Genomic DNA, 22,056 nt, shown 5'->3' with positions numbered 1-22,056 from the left:
GTTAAGCTGCACCTTGGCATTCTTCATAGAGTGAAGGGCTTTAAACTGCTGAACTGAAATCTAGTGGAACCTACCAGACAGAAGGAACAAGTAACAACCAAGTGTCACTTTGAGCTGCATGCATTTGTGTGCCTAGAGAAGCAGGTTGGTGACTGCTTAGGTTGACCAAACTTCTGGAGGTCCGGGAAGGTCACCCAAGGCAGAGAGCTAAGTAGAATCCCTCTGTGGTCTTCTGGGATCTCAGAATAACTGGGATAAATCTTGAGCTCATGACCTTGCCCTGGACCACCGGGTCCAAAAGAGGAGCCCAGAGGAAAGTTCTCGCTAGAAACTACCCGACAAGCAAAAACTGCTCAGGCCAGAGGGAAAAGTGAACCTGCTAATGACCTTTTGAGCTGAGAACCGGTCAGTCTTCAGTCAAGAAATCAACTACCTATCACACAAAAGAACATCTGGCAATGGTGTGGGCAGTGGTGGTTACAGACAAAAATTCACTCTGCTGACAGGTCCTGAGGCTGAGCTATAGAGGCAGACCACAACGAATTCTGATTTCCAAGGTCATCAGTGGATGAACAGCAAAGACAGGAAGCAGAGGCCATATTAAGAGGCATAAGGTTTGAGAACCAGTGACTCAGAAATTCAATCCCAGGATACCACCCACTTCCATGTTTCACCATCATCCTCAGGGGTGGTGGGGGAAGAAAGGCACAAGAACAAAGGGAGTAAGGATGGTCTTCAATATTTAATAGCTTCTCGTCTCTTAGCTCATGTGCTAAAGTATGCAATCTCTTCAGTGAAGTTATCTACAAAAACATGCCTCTCTAGTTCCTCTAGAAAAGATAAATGGCTCTGGAATTTATTCTAAAAGAAATGAAAAAAACAGTAAGATCAAAAGGAATCTGGGCTAGAGGCAGAGGCTGGATAGGGGAAGAAAGCGTGGTGGGGGGGACCCCCAGGATGATTTGAGACTGTCAAAGTAAGAGACTTTGTGGGTGGCCAGAAAGTGAGGTTGCTCAACCTGAAAAGAAAGAAAGAACACTGGTTTCTTGGAGATTTAAATCAAGAGTATGACTATAGAGAGATGTCCAGATCAAAAGAGTTCAGGAAGACCTGCCTCCCAAATCAAGCAAAGCAGGACTGAACTTATCTACGCCCCCCACACCCCATCTGACTACCACTGGCTTCAGGGCTGACCCTCTGCATCATCCATTTACCTGTGCGGATAAAGATATGACTGCCTTAAAGAAGTTACTCTGATGTGCACCAGTCTTGATGTTGGGCAGGAGAAGGGGGAAAGGGGAGAAACAATGTTTCCAAGCCAAAATCTAAATTGATTCTCATTGATTCTCAATGATTTATCTCTTGGCCTTCCTTAATGTAAGTCATTTTTTTTTTTCAGGTATTTTATGACTGCACTTTGAATTGCATTTTAACCATATTTTCCTAAGAACAAATGTTATGCAACACTGCCCAAAAGGCACCAGGGATTTTCTTCCCTTTCCCCAGTTAAGTCATTGGGTAAAGAGTTATTAGAATTTAGGAAACGTCTAGCTCAGAATAATGTTCTATTGACAATCAGGAGTAAGCTTCCTCCCTAAACAATTGGTCTTGTTCATAACAGTAGGCTGTCTTCTTGTCTGGAATATCCTCCATTCACTGTGATGTCCCCTCTCTAGCCCATCCATCCCTCAAGGCCCAGCCCCAACTTCCAAAACTGAGCAGAGAAAGCTCTGATCACCCACCTAGACACCTCAGCTCCCACATTTGTGCCACTCACACTGCAGGCACTTTCTGCCTTTTTTGGTAGTGATTTGTGCCTGTGCCTGACTACAGTTTAAGACTGGTAGCTGCTGGCATCTGCAGACTGTTACTCATTTTCCACAGTGCTTATCCACCATGGTGCCCTGCTTCTGAGAAGCACTGAAAATATGTGCACTGAATAACTGAAAGCATAAATAAAAGCATTCACCTCTCCCCTAAGAGACTAGCACTCCTGCCATGGAGCTAGTATTCTCTATCTTGTCTTTGAGATTCTCCAGCCTTTCAAGCAATAGATATCTTCCTCCCACTGAGGAAAGTGCATTTATTTTGTGTATCTAATTTCAACAGAACCTAAGTATGATCTTATAATGTCGTAGATTTTTATCATATACTGCTAGTTTCTTACTTAAAAGAATATTATGCTTGACAAATCAGTGAAAGAAGAAAAGTTTATAGCACAGGAGGTGCTCAGTAAGTCTTAAGTGAATGAATGAATGAGTGATAATAGGAAATTAGATAAAAATAGAAAAGAAAGAGAAGTTTAAAAAGAATAGATGCACAGGAGATTTAGAAAGGAAGTAGAAAGAGAGGGGAAAAGTGAAAGGAGTCTCAAAATTCATTAAATTCTCAATCAGCAATTCTGGTTTTACTACAAACTTGACCTTGACAATTTAATAAGCAGAGAGGATGGGCAAGGCAGTTGGGTTAGAAGACAGTAGACTGTGAAGACAGACATCTGGATTCTGATACTCACTCAGCTACTGTATGACCTTGAACAAGTGACTCAATCTTTCTGAGCTACACTAGCTTTTTTTTTTTTTTTTGACTTTTTATTTTGAAGTAATTTTAGATTTACAGAAAAGTTGCAAAAATAGGATGGAGAGTTCCTGTATCCAGTGCACCCAGCTTCTGCTAATGTTAGCATCTTTTATAACCATAGTACCATTATCAAGATGAGGAAATTAACAATGACCCATGAATACAAATTAAACCATATGCCCTATTAGAATTTCACAAGTTTCCCCATTAATATCTTTTTTCCTAACCTTGTGTCAGGAGGATGCCCCACTGCATTTAGTTGTCATGTCTCTTTGTCTTTACCAATTCCTCAATCTTTCCTTATCTTTCAGGACTTTGATACTTTTGAAGAGTAGAATGTCCCTTGATTTGGGGTTGTCTAATGGTTTGTTTTCCTCATGATTAAATTTAGGTTATGCCCTCCCTTTTCTTTTGGTGTCAAGAACATCAAAGAGATGATGTCATGCTCTTCCTAGTGCACCACAGCAAGAGTTACCCATCAATGTAACTTGTCTTACTGGTCATGGTGACCTTGAGCACTTAAGGTGGTGTCTACTGGGTTTTTCCACTGTTCTATTTTTCCTTTTGTGATTAATAAATATTTTATGGAGAGATACTCTTTTTATTTATTTTGTTATTTCCTTAAGTAATCTCTACAACTACTGTGGGTCTTGAACTCATGACCCTGAGAGCAAGAGTCAAATGTTTTACCAAATGAGCCAGCCAGGCACCCCTTGTGGAGAGATACTTTTTGACTAAGCCAATATCTTGTTTCTCATCATATTTTTGCCCAATAATATTAGCATTCTTGCTTGTAACAATTTATTGCTGGGGGGTCCTCCAGGTGATTTCCTATTTCTTTCATCCTTCTACATTTATTAATTAGATTATTTTATAATTAAGAGCTTCCCCTCCTCTCCCATTAATGAATCTATTCATTTATTTTGATCACTATGGACTCAATAATACTTATTCTGTGAACTATAATCCAATACTATCATTATTTATTTTGTTCCTTAAGCTTTACTTTTTAAAATCTGTGAGTCAGAGACAATGGCAACAGCCTTACACAACTATCATGAGGATTAAATAGGATTTAAAAGTATGAAAATGTCCAGTCCAGAGCACCTAATAAATAAATGCTAGCTCCTATCCTCCCTTTTCTTTATAGAAGGCAAAGCCACACTATTTTGAAGGCAAGAACCTTCTAAGTAGGTGAAAATCTTAATTTAAGAATTCTCTTTTAGAAAGGGGAACCCTCCTACATTGTTGGTGGGAATGCAAGTTGGTGTAACCACTCTGGAAAACAGCATGGAGGTTCCTCAAAAAGTTGAAAATAGAACTACCCTACGACCCAGCAATCGCACTACTGGGTATTTACCCTAAAGATACAAATGTAGTGATCCAAAGGGGCACATGCACCCAAATGTTTATAGCAGCAATGTCCACAATAGCCAAACTATGGAAAGAACCTAGATATCCATCAACAGATGAATGGATAAAGAAGATGTGGTATACACACACACACACACACACACACACACACACACACACACATACACAATGGAATGCTATGCAGCCATCAAAAGAAATGAAATCTTGCCATTTGCTATGATGTGGATGGAACTAGAGGGTATTATGCTTAGCGAAATAAGTCAAACAGAGAAAGACAATTACCATACGATCTCCCTGATATGAGGAAGTTGAAAGGCAACATGGGGGGCTTGGGGGATAGGAAAGGAATAAATGAAACAAGATGGAATCCGGAGGGAGACAAACCATAAGAGACTCTTAATTCCACAAAACAAACTGAAGGTTGCCCGGGGGGCGGGGGGTGGTAGGGAAAGGGTGGTTGAGTTATGGACATTGGGGAGGGTATGTACTACGGTGAGTGCTGTGAAGTGTAAACCTGGTGACTCACAGATCTGTACCCCTAGGGCTAATAATACTTTATGTGTTAATATTTAAAAAATTAAAAAATTAAAAAAGAAAGGAATTCTCTTTTAGTGCAATGCAGCCTTTCTACACTAAAGTATAGAAAGCAACTAGAATTTAGCTAGCCCAGTGTTTCCTACTAGAGGTCATTTCAGATCTGCCTGTAATGACTATGTAAGACTGATTTTTAATCAGTATCCATAATTTGTATGAAAATAGATGCTTGAGAATACTTGAAAACAGACTGTTCTCTTAAGTAGTTTAAGTGTTTTCCCAGAAATCTTGTTTATGTTCTGAAGTTGCTTAGCTAAACTATTTTCAGAGAGAGTCCAAAGCATGCCTCAACCCAGCTGTCCTTTGTATCATCACTAACTCTGAATTAGCGAAATCACTGATTCATCTTTGATTCCTGAGGTTATGGGAGTGAATGGAAGAAACTGAAATTTTCTTTCTCCAAAATTAATTTAAAATTAGATTTTAAAAGTTCAGGCAAAGCAGAACTTCAGGTAGAATTTAAAACAACCATAAGTACAATGGACAAGGATAAGGTCCTAAGGCCGTGAGAGTGAGTAGGTCTGGACATTTAAAACACTATACAACAGAGAGTTAAATCCACAAATAAAACACTGAAGGTACTGGAACTTCCATTTTCCACCCGATTTTTATCAGTAGGGAAAATCAAGAACATCAGGAGATTTAGTTGAAAAAGCAATTTAGGGGCATTGTGGTTCACAGGCTCTCAAGCGGATTCCCAGCGAGTCTGTATTGCTCAGTTTGGGGCAGGGCCAGGTGCCACCCCTCAGTGGGAGCCTGATACAGGTGGGAGGATAGTGGTTTACAGCTCCGGCTCTGGGGTCTGACCACGTAGGTCTGAATATCACTATTGCTACCTACCACTCATGAAACTTTGGGCAAATGACTTCATTTCCTCGTGCTCCAGTGTCTCCACTGGTAAGATGAGCCTAATGAGAGTATCTGTCTCCCAGGGTTGTTGTGAGAAGCAAATAAATGGTACATGTAAAATGATGAGCACGACACTGCCAGATGGTATCACTGATTCCTATGGATAACAGACTTCCCTTTGAGGAATGGTGATGAAGCATGTCCAGGCACAAAACTGCTTGGGCTCAGCCTCTAAAACTTTCTGATCCATCCACTGGGCCTTATCAAGGTCACTGGCATTTACAACCATCATTGGGGTCAGGATCAGCAGGCTGTGGAGGCTGCAAGGTGAGCTGCCACAGTTGGAAAGGGTTTACGTGACAAAGTTTGATGGACCCTCTGTCCATCAGAGATACACTGGATGGAGATCTGCCTTTCCTCCTGTCCTTCGTCCTTGTTCCATGGCCACATGAGGCCAACCCGTGGCTCTTTTCCTCTCAGCCCCTAAGCCTCTGACAGTGCCTTCCTCTCAAGTATTCTCAGACTCTGGTCACAGCTGTCCTCTCCAGCACTGGCTTCTGGTAACATCTCAGAGGTCTTGAAGGAACATTCTGGGTTGAGGATCTTGACGGTGTGCAGGGCTCAGGAGTGAGGGGATTGAGTGCCCCTCGAACCCACGTTCCTCCCTATGCTTCTGACCCAGGTGCATTGGTTTTTACATTTCTGCTGAGGAGCCCTGATAATGGAAGAGGAGGTGGGTTGGCAGATACTATGGCCAGGGATCATGTGGTCAAAACTCAAAATTGAGATATTTGGTCTTAAAAGCACCTGTAGGAATAGGGGGAGGGGGAATACCAGAAAATGGGCCCAGGGAGAATATTTTGGAAAGGGAGAGGACAAAAGGGCAAGCACTGTCCAAAGGGAGAAGGCCCATGGACTTGGTGAAGACAGAGGTGAGGATAGGAATAGTTAGGCCTAGGGCAGGTTGCAGTGAAGTGACGAGGAGGACGACAATGTGTTGTCAATCTCATTGCTTAGAAAGAAGGCAGCCGTCATGGAAGTGGCAAGACCAAGAGGTAGATGAGACACCGATAACAGATAAACCGAAGAGGAGAAATTGCTTAAAATTCACTTACTAGAGTTTCAATTACAAGTATATCTCCAAGTGGCTTCTTACCTCATTAAATCTCATCACCAGATCTTCCAGGGCATTGTGCTCTCCGTTCTGGGAGGTAAGAATCGAAGCTGAGATGGATGCTTTGAGGCAGGGCAGGGACGTCTGGCATTCCGGAGTGCCTAAGTCCCGGGTCAAGAAGCAAAGGTAGTCAACTGGCAAGACCCTTCGGTAAATGTTCTGTTCCTGCTCCATCAGGATGCTGGCGACTTCCTCTGGGAACTGAATGAGGGGCTGGAGGTCAATCAGCTCCTTGCTGATCCCAGCTGAACTTGAAGGCAGGGCACTGGAATTGGCCATGGAGGAGCCTGGCTGTCGTTCTAAAATAAAGCAACACAAGTTGTGGTGACACCAAGGTTGATATACCTACAACAGATATTTACTTGAGAGCCTTTCAAAATCTTTCAGGTCTCCTAACCGAGTTTCTGCTTGGTGAATAGCTCTCTACTATCTTTCTTGTACTGGAGACCTTTCTGATAACTATCCAGTCTTCTTGCTCCTGCCCCCTGGGGCATGGGTAAAGGCTCAGTTCCCCGTTTTCAGGAGGAGAACTGATCTAACACAGCATTCTCCAACCAGTTCACTATGACACTTTGCAGAGTAGAAGACAAGTCAAAGGTACTATTTGATTCCTCATCCTCCAGTGCTAACCATTAGAGTATGGCGAAATGAGGGTGGGTGTGGGCACCACGACCAAGATGAAAGAGGAAAGAAGGCTGTGGGGCAGGATGGTGGAGGCATATGTGGATGTATAGGCACATGGTGTGTAAACGCACAGGAGACCTTGGGGACCCAAGGCACACAAGGTCCAAACCTTCATGGTCTGCCTGCCGACATTCCACCCTCAAAGACTGGTTCTTGCTGAGAACATTTGGGGGTTTGCAGCAACAAAACCACCTATAAAGTAAGGGAGGAACAGGCAATGAGGAGATATATCTAAATTAATTAAATAAATAAATCTTATTCCCTGCTCCACAAGTGGCAGTAAAAAATGGTGAGGAAGGGAGCGTGGCAAATGCACTAGACAGAAGCACCAAATGTATTCATAGACTCCAAATTATTCCCTGGGCACAAATTCACATTATTTGACCACTCCTCCATTTCTCAGTGTCCTGCCTACGAGTCATTCATTCATTCATCTACTTAGCCACCCATCCGTCTGTCCATCTGCTCAAAAAGCTTTGAAAATCTCTGAGAAACCCTACAACAGAATTTCTCAAAGTATTAGTTTTATGGCTAAGTTGGGGAAATGTCACATATTCATGTCACAAATCCTCTTCCTGGAAACACAAGAGGTGCACAGGTATATTGTTAAAGGCTCTAAGGGTTATTGCAGTAAAGAAATCTATTTACATTGCTTCATCCACTGCTCCCCAAAGCACACTTTATATCACACCTACTGGGCTGCTCTGTGAGACTAGGGCTGCTTGGAGTCCTTCAGGAAATGCTGCCCCATGAGCCAAACTGCTTTCACTTCTCATCCAGTTCATACCTTTTCCTTCCCGGCAGTCCCTCCCTGGCGAGTCTCCCTTAAGCTTCTCATAGTGCTCCACAGGGGACATTCTACTTCCCCAGAATCTTTCTTCCATTCCTGATTTCTTAAAGCATTCTCACTGACTCTTTGGCAGAACAAAACCCTTCTGATGGCATGGCATTCCTCACTGCTGACTGTCACCTGGCTTGGATACTGGGCAATGGCACAGTTCTTGAGGAAGACTTCATCAACATTCAGACTTCCATATCCTAGACTCTTCTTTAAATCCCTACTGCAGACAACCTTGGAATCATCACTCCGAAGTGCTCCATCTCTGTAGTACTGAACTCTGAAACCTTGGGCTTGAGTTTGACTGCCTTTTCCCTTCCACCCCTTCTACTAAACCTTCTCTGTCCTTGGAAGACTTCCAGTTCCTTGGTCTTGGTTTGCGTGCATGGTCAGCATTTTAGCATGGCACCCACAACATCCAGGATGCCGTCCCAAGTCTCCTTGACTTCCCACCACATGTACTTCCCAATCTTCAACCCTAAACACAACTATCTGTCCTCGGCTTCTGGGCTGCTATGTGATGACCTTGACATTGTTGCTACTTAGTGATGGGACCCTTGCTAATCTGGATTATCTAACTTCAGCTGGACCCTCAGGGCAGCTTCAGACTTGACATGAATTTATTTATTTATCCAAAATAACTCACTGTTTTCTTTACCTCTGCATTATAGCCTTTCTATTCTCACACTCCCAAAGCCACTTTTATTTTCCTTTAATTCATTTGATCATTTCTTTTTTTTTTTTTAATTGTTTTTGCTTGAGTGTAGTTGACACACAACATTATGTTCGTTTCGGGCATACAACATAGTGATCACCAAGTTTAAAGAAGATGCTGTGCTCACCACAAACATAGCTACTGTGTTTGATGATTACCACATGTTTTACTACACGATGATAACTGACAAATGTCAGGGACTCCTTCCATTAGGCCAAATGCCTCTGTTTTCAGTTTTCTCCTCCTTTTCTGAGAAAAGTGTGTGTCTCCCCCTCCTTAAGGCCCACCTAGTTTTGTGATTAAATCTATTCAGATTGCCTCAGTGATTGTCTCCAACATCAGTCATCAGTCTTTCCCACCATAAACTCTTCTTTGCCTACCCATGTTTGGTTTCCCTTACCCTTAAAAACAAGCCCATACAACTTTCCTTCTCTCTTAAACTCTAAATCTTCTCTAGCCTTCCCTTCACTGTGTATCTTCTGTGCACGGTAACCTACGCTCCTCTGGTAAGTATGGGACCATACCTTCTGATCCCAAAACTAGGCCTATGCATTCTGCCCCAATTAACAAGCCAGTAACAGTGTGGGAGAGAAGAAGGAAACTGGGAGCTCTTAGTTCTTAGACAACCCTGTTGACGGGGCATCTCTACTGATGGTTTGGGCTCTGACGTTCTTCCCTCACCCCATCCTCTCCCATGCAGCCCACCCGCCACCTCTGAAGCATAGCTCAAGAAAAATTCTTGGTTACATTTGCTGTTTAATTGAGTTCCCCTTTTGCAGGAATGCTCTCAGTGACAATCTAACAAAAAATCACGAGAAGAAAACTGTAAAGTTTGAATAATACTGTTCTTCACTGATGCAAGCCTGATTCTATTTTAAGTATATTCCAGTCAGAACTCCCTGTTTTGTCTTCTGTATAAAAACTATAATATCCAAATTATTCTTTCTCTTTGATTCTAAAAGGTGAATGGGTGAGTAACATTCACCCAAGTAACAATGACTTATTGCAACCGTTTTTTCCCATTTTTCGGACCAAACTACCAAAAATCAACTTCAGTGGACAGCAAGGACTACCAAATTATATTTAGTTCTAAGATATAATTTGAAAATAATTAAAATATAGCAAGTGCTCAGATCTACATGGTATATGTGGTCTCACTCTCCAACTTTTGAATACTTTAGGGAGTATTAGATTTCCTGAAAATGGACTCAGAATGTGGTCTGATAACAGGCAGATTGCAGCTTCTAGATACTGATAAGTTATATACAGTGGAATTAGCTCTCTAGGGGAGGGGAGGTCTTCCCAGAAGTAACCAACTCTGAAACATGATTTCAAAGAACAACACTCTGATGAAATAAAAGCAACTCCTAAATCTTGTGAAATCGATTATTTAATATGTAAGAGAAGAGACAATGTAATAAAAGATATAAATAACCTAAGATAATATATTATAAACTGCAATTTATCTTGAGATAGGAATCACATGCTGTTACAATGAATAAAAACTCTAGTGACTGGTGAGAAACGACAATAAAGGAGACCTAAAAAAAATAAAATGAAAGAAGAAAAAAGAAGTGGGGTCATTGTAGCCCTAATAAATGCCACAGCCCACGTGTCTCAGGATAAGTGACACCAAACTCAAAAGAAACACAAATCTGATATTAGAAACCTTGACACATAATGTAGACCTTTGTATATGTCTCCTTAAAGCAGAAATATTCATGCCCTACAAAGAAATAGCCCAGAAATCTTGGGAGATAATTTTCTGCCCACTTTTTTTTTCTTTTTTAAAAGCTTTTATTTATTTATTTGACAGAGAGAGAGAGAGAGAGAGAGAGAGAGGGCATAGCTGTCAAGAGCTTGACATGGGGCTCTATCCCACGACCCTGAGATCGTGACCTGAGCCAAAGGCAGATGCTTAACCGAACGAGCGACCCAGGTGCTCCACAAGCTCCAAACATTAAGCAGCTGTTAAAAACTTCCCGTTTCCTCTCGTTCTTGCTGGGTGCTCCATATAATCTTCCCCTTCCCCTTCCCATGCCACATGGCCCCAACTCCGGCCTCCATCACCACCACACTGTGCTTTCTCCATGATGGGCAACTCTGTGATGGTTGAGAGACCTCAAAGCTCCATAACCCCTGGCACTTCCTCATTAGTTGTGGGGAAAATGCATAAAGCCCACTAGAGGCTGCAGTTCTTCTCTTGCGAAAAAGTTTTTAGAAAATGTATGGTGAATAAAATTATCCACCTCTGTCATAGTCAAGGTTTTCTCTCAGCTCTATGTTCTTCAGTTAATAGCTATTCTATAGCAGAATAGGGCTATAGCTCTTGACACAGTCACAACCTGGAAATATTTACCATGAGACACAGTACCTGCAGGTTCTGGTTCTCTGCTCAGACATGAGCTTCCTGAACTAAGTATTTTCCATGGATTAACTCAGGAGGTAGGTAGTAGTATGATGGGAGACTGATGAGAGGTCACTGAAGAAGTAACCTGGGAGCTGGGATTTGAATCAAGGTCTACTGGATTTCAGAGCTGATGTTCCTGATCGCTCAGCATATAGTCTCATGGAACAACAGTTGCTCTCCTCAACCTTGTCTACATACCATCTATGTGGGAATTACAGCCCCTTCAGAACTTATATCATCGCACTCCGTGATTCTCAATGGGGGAACAGGGCTTAAGGTGTTTGTGACGTTAGTCAGTGTCCAAGTAAATTTAGTCTGCCTTATTGCTTGGAACTCTATGTAAAGGTCAGAGGGTAAGAGACACTGTGGGTTATTTAGAAAGCTGCAGGTTATTCCTGATGGCTCCGTATATTAGAAGAGATGGAGTATCACTGTAGAAAATAAGGAATGAAGCTTTATTTTCCAGAAGGCACCACAAAATAGGTGTGACCCATGAAGGAACCATGTGGGCAGGGGGAGGATCAAAACATCTACATAAAAATATATCACCCTAGACTTTGCAGACTCTGGTTGGATCTAAGCAATCACTCTGCCTCCAGGGAGGGAAATCTGGCCCACAGCTTCCCTTGAGCAGTATCCCCTCCCCTGCCTTGCCCCCTGCCATCCCCAGAGTTCTGTCATTCCTGCCTTCCTGTCTGGTAATCAGAAAGCCCCGATTTTCATTATAAGCTACCATTTCCAGGTGCTGTCTGCATATTGTGCAGTCCAGAAATATCCAGAAAAGCCTCTAAACGTGGTAAACACTTTTCCTTAATAACTGCTTACCCAATGCCCTGGGGTACAGTGCTATTGGGGAATTCCCTCTCCCCAAAATCCACCCCCTCCTTCAGAGTTAGCACTTGTTCAGAAATGCTAGTTTGGGTCCAAGCCCATGGAAGAGGCTCAGGTTTCGGCTCGAGCCCAGCAAAACCTGCCACTTTCCATTTCTTTCTCTTTTTGCTTTTTGGTCCAATCAAAACGAAAAGCATTTGGTCTTTCTGATTGTGCCTCACACAAAAACCTAGAGTTTACCAAGGAATCTCATATAATCTCTTGCATAATGTGAGAATGTCCCGACAGCCAGGCATTGCTAATGTTATTTTTTATAAAGTCTGAGTGAAGTTGCTGTGGGACTTGCCCAAGGACCCAGGTCATGAAATGGTCAGTCAGCCCTGGAAATGGCAAAAGCTGAGCGGGAACCAGAAGAGTCTGGCTCCTGGCCCAGGGCTCTGCATCATCCAAGGCCAAGCCTGAGTTACCTTGGGTGTGATCTGTGTCCAAGGGCCAGCCCTATTAGCTGTCAATACACCTGAATGGGTTGAAGAAAGGCTCCAGTACAAATTTCATTCACTCATTTGCTGAGTGACTACTGTGTGTGATACTTTGTTACAGGCCACACTGATGTTGGGATTTAGTGAACAAGAAAAGATCCTTGTTCACATATCACATTCTATGAGAGGAGACAGATAATCAATACAATGCAGGGTGGGGGAGGAGGGAAATGGAGGATGTGGGAAGAGGTGTGATATTACAGAGCATATACTAACTAGAATGTTAGCAATTTCATCAAGGATTTTTGCAAAACTTTTTAAAAACTTTATCATCCAGGATGCCCTCGGCTAATACCCTAATCCTTTTCCAGCAGCTGAAGAATAGCTCCCCACCTACCTCCTGCTCCTCACCATTTAAGAACTCTCAGCAACAAGAAACTCATTTAATTCTTACAAAGAACACTGTAAGGCAAGGGTTATTATCCCTACCCTATAGGTGTAGAAGACAGAGATGTTAAGCAATTTGTCTAAAGACACTCCACAACTGAGAGGAGGTGGAACTACAATTCAGCTTTGACTCCAAAGGTCAGTTCTCTGTTAACCCTCAGCATTTTGAGGGATCTTCTGCAGGGAAGAAGGAGTCCCATGATTTCCTGGTGAGTCTCTATTAAAAAAAAAAAAAAAAAAAAAAGCCACAGGCACTAGGTGGAGTCATTTTCCCCTCAGGATAGTAAACCAGGGTTTAACTGCAGTGTGGACCTCTCCAGGAGTGGGATTTAAGCCAATCAATCTGGAATTTTCTGGTCAGCACCCACGAGGTCATCTGTCACGTGGACCCTCTCTATAGCACCCCTACTCCACACAAAGATGAGGTAATCCACCTAATAAGACCCCCTGCCCTTTCCCCCAAGGGAAGGTGATCTGGCTTGAAACAATCCTTCTTTTTTTTACTAATAACCTCTTGCCTCACCCACCTCCCTATAAAAACCGTCCATTTGTACAACTCTACTTGCTAGATGGGACTCTGTCTGTTGCACAAATCAGTCGTTTAATAAAGCCACTAAGATCTTCAATTTACTCAGTTCCATTTCCGTTGTTTTACAGCAGGATTACACATTACAGGAATCTGATTTCAATGAAAAATAGAGCATAGTACTTGTGTTATATTTTGATGGTAACTTAGCATTTGTTTGTGTTTGTTTTTGAACCAAGGTAAACCGTCTGGAGGACCTGCTATGTATTTCCGCTTCTGAAACATGACTTTTCATCCTCATTCTCCATGAGTGCTGGTGAAACGGGCATAAGCTTTCTGGGAAGGCAAACGAAAACTTACACAGTACACCCCTTGTCCTAGAAATTCCACTTCTAGGATTTTATCTGACATAAATTCTTGTGAAAATGTAGACAAAATGAGGGAAATTTATATGTACTGACACTGACATTTTTTTCATGATAAAGTTAGGTAAAAAAAAAAAAAACACCACGTTGGAAATAACTAAATATGATCCTATTAGAGGAAAAATAATTTTACAAATGTAGGTATTTTAAAAAATTTTTAAAAGATTTCATTTATTTATTTGACACACAGAGAAAGATCACAAGTAGGCAGAGAGGCAGGTAGAGAGAAGGGGAAGCAGGCTCCCTGCTGAGCAGAGAGCCCGATGTGGGGCTCGATCCCAGGACCCAGGGATCATGACCTGAGCTGAAGGCAAAAGCTCAACCCATTGAGCCATCCAGGGGCCCTACAAATGATGGTATATGTCGGCATATCTATCCAGTATACACCAAACTAATAATAGTGTTTGCAGATTGCATTTTTTGTTTTGTTTAACTTTTTTCTACTGTACATATGACAGTGTTTAAAAAATATATCAAAATTATATCTGAAAAAATCATCCAGAGGAAAAAACTCAAATCTTCTCACAGACACAACCCATTTCAACATCTGTGCTGTTCAGATTTTTTTCCAATAAATATCACAATATTGCTTTTGAAAAGTTACTTCAAATTAAAAGTAGGGAAGAAAGTAGAAATTTTTTTTTATCAGATCTATTGTATCCATTTTTCTTTGAATCAATTAATTTTGTAGACAGCCCATTTTTTTTTTTTAAGTTAAGCGTTAGATTTATCAACTGCGTATTTAATGGACATTGAGTGGTACAATTCCAATTATAAAATAAGACAGGAGAGGAAGGATGTTTATTTCTTTTTATAAAAGATTTAGAGTTGGCATAAAGACAATAATCTCAGGCAGAGTTGAAAATTGCTTTTCAACAGGGAAGTAAATGGTTTAAAAGAAAGGTTAGGTAATTGGTGATTCTTTCTCATTATCTGTTATTGGTTTTCAGACTAACAAATCAATCTTGTAACAAATGTGTCTGGCCTGTCCTCAGTACTACAACAAAAAGATACATTCACAAAATCAATGAAGCATATTATTTCTAAGTTGGTACTTTAAAAAAAAAGAAAAAAAATATGCCTAGATTGAAAATTAAGCCATATTCAGATTAAAACAGTTTAGTGGGCTGAAAAACCTCAGAGCAGAAAAAAAAAAAACCTGACAATTCTTATTAATAAAAAGTAACTACTGCCCTCAGATTTCCAAAGATATATGAGCTCACTGAAAGTATCAAAAATGTGGAGAAGCATAAAGAGGAAAATTAAATTAACCAATAATCCCATACCCAGAAATAATCTCAGTATTTCTTTTTTTTTTTTTTAAAGATTTTATTTTTTATTTATTTGACAGAGAGAGATCACAAGTAAGCAGAGAGGCAGGCAGAGAGAGAGAGGAGGAAGCAGGCTCCCCGCGGAGCAGAGAGCCCGATGCGGGGCTCGATCCCAGGACCCTGAGATCATGACCTGAGCCGAAGGCAGCGGCTTAATCCACTGAGCCACCCAGGCCCCCCTAATCTCAGTATTTCTGTTGCAATATTTCATGTGCTTGGTTTTGTTAGCTTTTTTTTTTTTTTTATAAATACACAGTATTTACCAAGTTAGCGATCAGAGCACATAGTTTTTTCTAACCTTTTAAAAAAAATACCCTCCAGTGCACATTTCCCCAGCTCTAAAACTAGCTTTCTAATATTTTTAATGGTTTTTTAGTAGTCAATGTTATGTTTATAATGTCTTACCATAATAAATAACACTGTGATAAAGGGTATTGTAAATACATCATATGTGCTTATTATGTTATCAACTAACATTGAAAGAGAAAACAAGTCCCTACCCATTTTGTGAAACTTCCAGGCAACAGAAGTTTCTTTTCTTTGTACAGCACACCAGCTAACTGTTTTATCAGTGCCTCTCATTGACTACCTGCCGATTTCTGACTACTTTGGGTAAACAAAATTAATTGAGCTAAAATTCATATGGCAAGCTGGGATACTGTGTTGTATAAATGGTATTAGTGACTCCAAGGTAATTGGAGGGAAGCTGGGAGTGCTGGTGACAATCTAATGCCCTTCTACCCAGCAGCACATTCCTCAGGGATGGTTGAGCCCACAGACATGGATGATTCTAGAAGCAAGCCCAGGTGGGCCACCTGAACTCCAGAGTCCAACCTGGCAGGGCTACTTGCATCATAACCTTTAAGGGCATTTGTATCACTATGATGTAATTATAACCATCAATAATAATAGTCATAAATCAATTATTAAATAATATATGATAATGACTACTTATTATATTTTTTTAAAAATATTTTATTTATTTATTTGTCAGAGAGAGAGAGAACATAAGCAGAGGGAGAAGCAGTCTCTCTGCTGAGGAAGGAGCCAGATGTGGGCTTGATCCCAGAACCCTGGGATCATGACCTGAGCCAAAGGCTGACGCTTAATGGATTGAGCCACCCAGGTGTCCCACTGCTTACCATATTATTAAGAAATAGATACTACCTAGTACTTATTATGTACTAGTACCTACAGAAATTTTACTCAGTGCTCACAACCACTCTGTGTGGACGGCAGAGCACACTGTGCTATCATTATCCCCATTTTAGCAGATGGTGACAGAGGTTAAGGAACTGCTCCACTTCACACTGAGATTAGCTCTGGGACCAGCACCACACCAGACTGACACCAAAGACACTCCACATCCCCACCCTACACTGACTTGAAGCTTCTATTCCTTAGTGTCACTTTTACAACTGAATCTGAGGTTTTATTAGCACTAGGTAAACCAAGCTGGCTTAGACCAAACACTGGGTCTGGAAGGAATGACAGGGGTAGTCAGGATGAATTTTCCACACTTTACAAATCAGGAAACTATGCCTCTGAGAGGTCAAGCTTCTTGCCCAAGGTCACAGAGCTGATTAGGACAAAGATGGACTAGAATTAGGCCCTGAACTTCCAGTCCACAGTACTTCCTCGCCACACTATTGTCTCCCTACTTGGTGTGGTTAGAAGTTGTAAACTCTTGGGGGGATTCTCCTTCAGAGGAAAGTGACGGCACAGCCCAGTGGTTATGAGTGAGGTCTTAGGATCACACAGGTGTGGGGCTGCAGCCCAGCTCTGGCACAGACGCGCTGCATGATCTTGGTAAGTTCTCAACAACTATGTCACAGTGATGATGGGGAAATTAAAATGAGAAAATGCATGTAAGAGGTGTCATACATTTTCAGGTCTCAGTAGTTAGTCATTTTTATCATCATTGTTAAGTCATCATTTGAAAGAGGAAGAAGGAATTCTGGGGCCTTTCATCTTAGAAGCGAGAGGAAGAGACTGTCATGTAGCAAATCATTTCAGGCTATGGAAACTTTTGCTCTGTTTTTATAACCTGTAACTCGTACCCTCTGGTGCGGTGCCTACCATAATAAAAAAATTTTTTTTTTAAAGATTCTCTAATGATACCTCATTTGTTCATTTAAAAAGAAATGTCTGTAAATTCTGCTATACATTATACTAACAGATTACCCAGTTTAAAAAAGCCCCTCCACCAAACCCCTGCTGTTCCCAGCTCTAGAGCTCTTCTCTCTGTAAAGAGAACATTCATGCCCCTTCTAACCTGGCATTATCAGCAAACCCCATCAAGATGTCAGAGCTGTTTCAGAGTTAAATCTTTCCATGCTAAAATATCACTGAGCTATTTATGTCCATTCCTTCTTTTAAATTAAGATATCGTTCACATACCATAAAATTCTATTTTGAAAGTGTACAATTCAGTGTTTTTTAAGTATATTCATAGAGTTGCAATTGTCACCTTAGACAATCTTAAAACATTTTTATTACCCCCTGTACACATTAGCAAGCACTCCCCATTGCCTCCTCTCCCGGGGCCACATCAGCCCCTAACAACCATTATTCTACCTTCTATCTCTATGGATTTGCTTACTTTGTATATTTCATGTAACTGAATTATATAATATGTGGCCTTTTTTGTCTGCATTTTTCTACTTATATTGTTTTCCGGGTTCATCAGCCTAGGATGAATCAGTACATCATTTATTTTTATATGGCTAAATAATATTCCATTTTATGCATATGCCAAAAATTTTGTTTATCTATTCATAAACAAAAATTTTGTTTATCTATCTATTGTTCTTGATGGACAATCAGGTTGTTTCCACTTTTTGGTTACCATGAATAATTCTATTATAGACATTTGTGCAAAAAATTTTATGTGAATATTTTTTCATTTCTCATGGATAAATACCTAGGAGTGGAATTGCTAGATCATAGGTAGCTTTATGTTTAGCATTTTTTTTGAAGAATGCCCAAACTGTTTTCTATATTGTCTGTACCAATTTACATTCCCATCATTAGTGCATTGGGCTCCAATTTCTCCACTTCCAGGTACACATTTCTTTTCTTTTCTTTGCATTTCTTTTTTTTTTTCATTTTTAAAAAATATTTTACTTATTTATTTGAGAGAGAGAGAGAGATAGTGAGAGAGCAGGAGCAGTGAGGGGGAGGAGCAGAGGGAGAGGAAGAAGCTGGCTGCCCCCTGAACAGGGAACCCAACTGATCTGGCCTGGGATCAGGACCCAAACCAAAGGCAGACACTTAACCAACTGAGCCACCCAGGTGTCCCCAGATTTTCATTTTTTCTTTCTTTCTTTTTTTTTAATTATAGATGTCCTAGTGGCTATGAAGTATTTTATGGTTCTGATTTGCATATCCCTAATGCTAATGATGTTGAGCATCTTTTCATGAGCTTATGGGTAATGCACATATCTTCTTTTGAGAAATACTTATTTAAGACCTTTCCTCATTTTTGAATTGGATTGTTTGTCTTTTTTTGTTGAGTTTTATATACATTCTGGATATTAATTTCTTATATATATAATTTGCAAATATTTTAGCCCATTCTATGGGTTGCCTTTTTACTCAACTGAGATTGTTCTTTGATGCACAAAAGTTTTCCATTTTGATGTAGTCCAATTTATCTATTTTTTTTTGTTCCTTGTGCCTTTGGTGGCATATCCAAGAAATCATTGCCAAATCCAATGTCATGAAGCTTTTTCCCCCGTGTTTCATAGTTTTAGGTTTTACATTTAGGTCTTTGATCCATTTTGAGTTAATTTCTGTACATAGTTGAAATAAAGGATCCAACTTCATTTTTTAAACATATGAATATTTAATTTTTTTAGCACTATTTGTTGTAAATACTGTCCTTTCCCCCACTAAATGATTTTGGGACTCTTCTTGAAAATAATTTAACCAGATAATGCTAAAGTTTATTTCTGGGCTCTCTATTTTATTCCATTGATTGGTATGTCTGTCATTATGTCAGTATGGCACTGGTTTGATTACCATATATTTACAGTAAGTTTAGAAATCAGAAGTGTGAGTCCTCCAACTTCATTCTTCTTTTAAAAACTTATTTTGGCTATTCTGGTTCCCCTTGAAAGTCCATATGAATGTTAGAATCAGCTTATTAATTTCTGCACAAAAGGCTGCTGGAATTTTGATAGGAATGACACTGAATCAGTAGACTGCTTTGGGGAGTACTCTCATCTGAACAATATTAATCTCCTAATCCATGAACATAGGATGTCTTTCCACTTCTTTATGTCTTATACAATTTCTTTCAACAATGTTTTGTAGCTTTTAGTGCACAAGTCTTAAAATTCTTTTGTTAAAATTATGATTAAATATTTGATTGATTTTGATACCACTGTAAATGGAATTGTATTAACTTCATTTTCTAATTTTTCATGCCCAGTGAACAGAAATACAACGATATGAGCTTATATCCGGCAACCTTGCTAAACTAATTTATTAGTTTTAATAATTTCAGTTCAATAAAATAAGTTCAGTGGATTCCTTAGGATTTTCTACATATAAGGTCATGTTATCTGTTAATAGAGATAGTCTAACTGCTTCCTTTTCAATCCGGATGCATTTTATTTCTTTTCCTTGCCTAATTGCCCTGGCTATTATCTCCAGTATAATGATGAATAGAAGTGGTGATATCTGTCTAGTTCCTGGTTTTAGGCAGAAAGCTTTCAGGTTTGTATGATTATGCATTATGTTAACTGTAGGTTTTTCATAAATGCACTTTGGTTGGGGATGTTCCCTTCTATTCTTATTTTGTTGGGTGTCTTTTCATAAAAGGGGGTCAGATTTTGTCAAATGCCTTTTCTGCATCTACTGAGATGATCATGTGCTTGATATCCATTATGCTATTAATATGGTATATCACTTTGATTAGTTTTCATACTTTTTAACAGTCCATTCAGTTTTATGTTTAAGAATAGTCTGAGAAGAGCCTTATACAAGACCACCAGATATTTATTGTCTATCTGCAAACTGGGACGTGACTGTAACCATGACTTCACATCACAAACACTCTGATATTTTTAAAAATTATGTTTGTTTTAAAGGAAATATATATTTTTAAAACTCATGTTGAACATGCACTCTGTATTACTGTTTGTTATTATAATCACATTTTCAACCTTTGATGAGTATCAATTAAAATAGCTCTATGATTTAAAAGAAAACTGGTACATGGTATTTCTAACTTAGTACATATTATTGCAGAAATGACCTGGACCAGACTTTAGATAGGTCAAAGTCACTTAATAAGAAAAACACATATGCACTTGGAAATTTTTTTCCCCTTAAAAGGCAATGATAACGGTACTGATAGTATTACTTGCTAACATTTTATTTATCTCCTTTAGCCCTATCAGCAACTCTGTGGCCCAAGTAAGATTAGTATTCCATTTTACAGCCAAGGAAACTCAGAAAGGTTAAGTGACATGCCTAATTATTCACAGGTAGTAGGTAGTGAGGCCAGGATTATACTTTGGGTACCTGAGGTTAATTTATGCACATATTCAAACTGTTGATTTTCCCTTTTCAACTAAAATGGGACCAAAACCTGGAAGGTCATAGGATTCACAATGCCTCACTTGTTGACCAAGTACTATTTCAAGTCAAGTACTCATTAAGTACTTAATTAATATGGGAATTCACTAATGGATGAGGTTGTAGAGGAACTGTTTTGTATTTATGCAGTTAATGGCTTTTGGACTATGGTGATGTAAGTAGAACATCCTTATTGACAAAATCAAACAAAATCAAAATCCACTGTAACAAGAAAAAATGGCCATGCCATAGTAGCTAAAAATATATTTGAGGACATCATGACTTGATGCATTAAAATCAACACAAGAGTTGTTATGTAGCATGAGCTTCATAATCCTCAACTCTAAGCCCAGTACCATGGATCTTCTTGAGCTCTGGGTCAGGGCATTATACTATCTTGGCTTTCTTCTTAACTCTCCAGCCATGGCAGTAGTTTCTGCTCCTTCTTGCAGCCCCCCAGCATGAACTGTACATGTCTCTGTCCCCTGCTTGTCTTTCTCTCTCTCCTACAGAAAAGCTCATCTCAAGCTGTATTCATCACAGTTAAGCAGACGACTTGCAAATGTATAATTCCAGCTCTGACCTCTCACTCAGATCCAATGCTGATGCTTTTGGGAGTGTCTACTTGAACATTCCAGAATCTCAAAGTCAAGATACATGCTCACTTTCTTTTTATGGCATTGCTTTCATCTCCCCAGGTCCCAAATCTTAGAGGCGTCTGTTATTCTTCAATATCCTGGGAAGAGTTCAAAGCCATTTATCCATCAGTTGTCCCAAGAATTGGTCCCTTCCATCACATTTTCATTGCTTTCTAACTACCACTTGCATGGATGTCTGCAATAGCCTCCTGATTGTCCTCAGCTGTGAGAGACCAAGAAGCATCCTTATAAAACCCTTCTTAGGCCAACACCTCAAGGGTTAGAAAGGCCACTTGGCCCTGGGAGGTGATGTCCACGATGGCAGTGGGAGGTGGGAGAAAGGTGGAGACCAGCCCAATAAAATGTGTAAAGAAAACACACAGGTTTATACATGTCCTGGAGAAACCTCACACTTCCTTCCTAAGGTCAGTTCCTTTCTGATTTGGTATAAAACAGTCATAGGAACTGGAAGAACAGCTGTTGGCCTCTCTCCCATGAGTCAGAGCTGCAGAGACAAAGGACGTGCTGGTGCCTACCACCGGACGTGGACAGTCCCAGCTGACCAGCATCAGGAT

General features: G+C 40.2%; 1 protein-coding gene across 2 annotated transcripts in view; it reads right to left on the bottom strand.

Moving 5' to 3' along the window:
- PLCE1 (phospholipase C epsilon 1) overlaps positions 1-22,056 on the bottom strand; it is a 319,088-nt gene that overhangs the window by 133,986 nt on the left and 163,046 nt on the right. For both annotated transcript variants that reach the window (XM_046026766.1, XM_046026767.1), the window contains exon 4: positions 6,554-6,870. In XM_046026766.1, the coding sequence (XP_045882722.1) occupies positions 6,554-6,870 (317 nt within the window). The remainder of the gene's footprint in view (positions 1-6,553; positions 6,871-22,056) is intronic.

Source organism: Meles meles, chromosome 13 (assembly GCF_922984935.1).
Source record: "Meles meles chromosome 13, mMelMel3.1 paternal haplotype, whole genome shotgun sequence".
Classification (NCBI taxonomy): domain Eukaryota; kingdom Metazoa; phylum Chordata; class Mammalia; order Carnivora; family Mustelidae; genus Meles; species Meles meles.
Note: the sequence above shows the minus strand (reverse complement) of the source record. Positions and strands in the feature narration are given on the sequence as shown.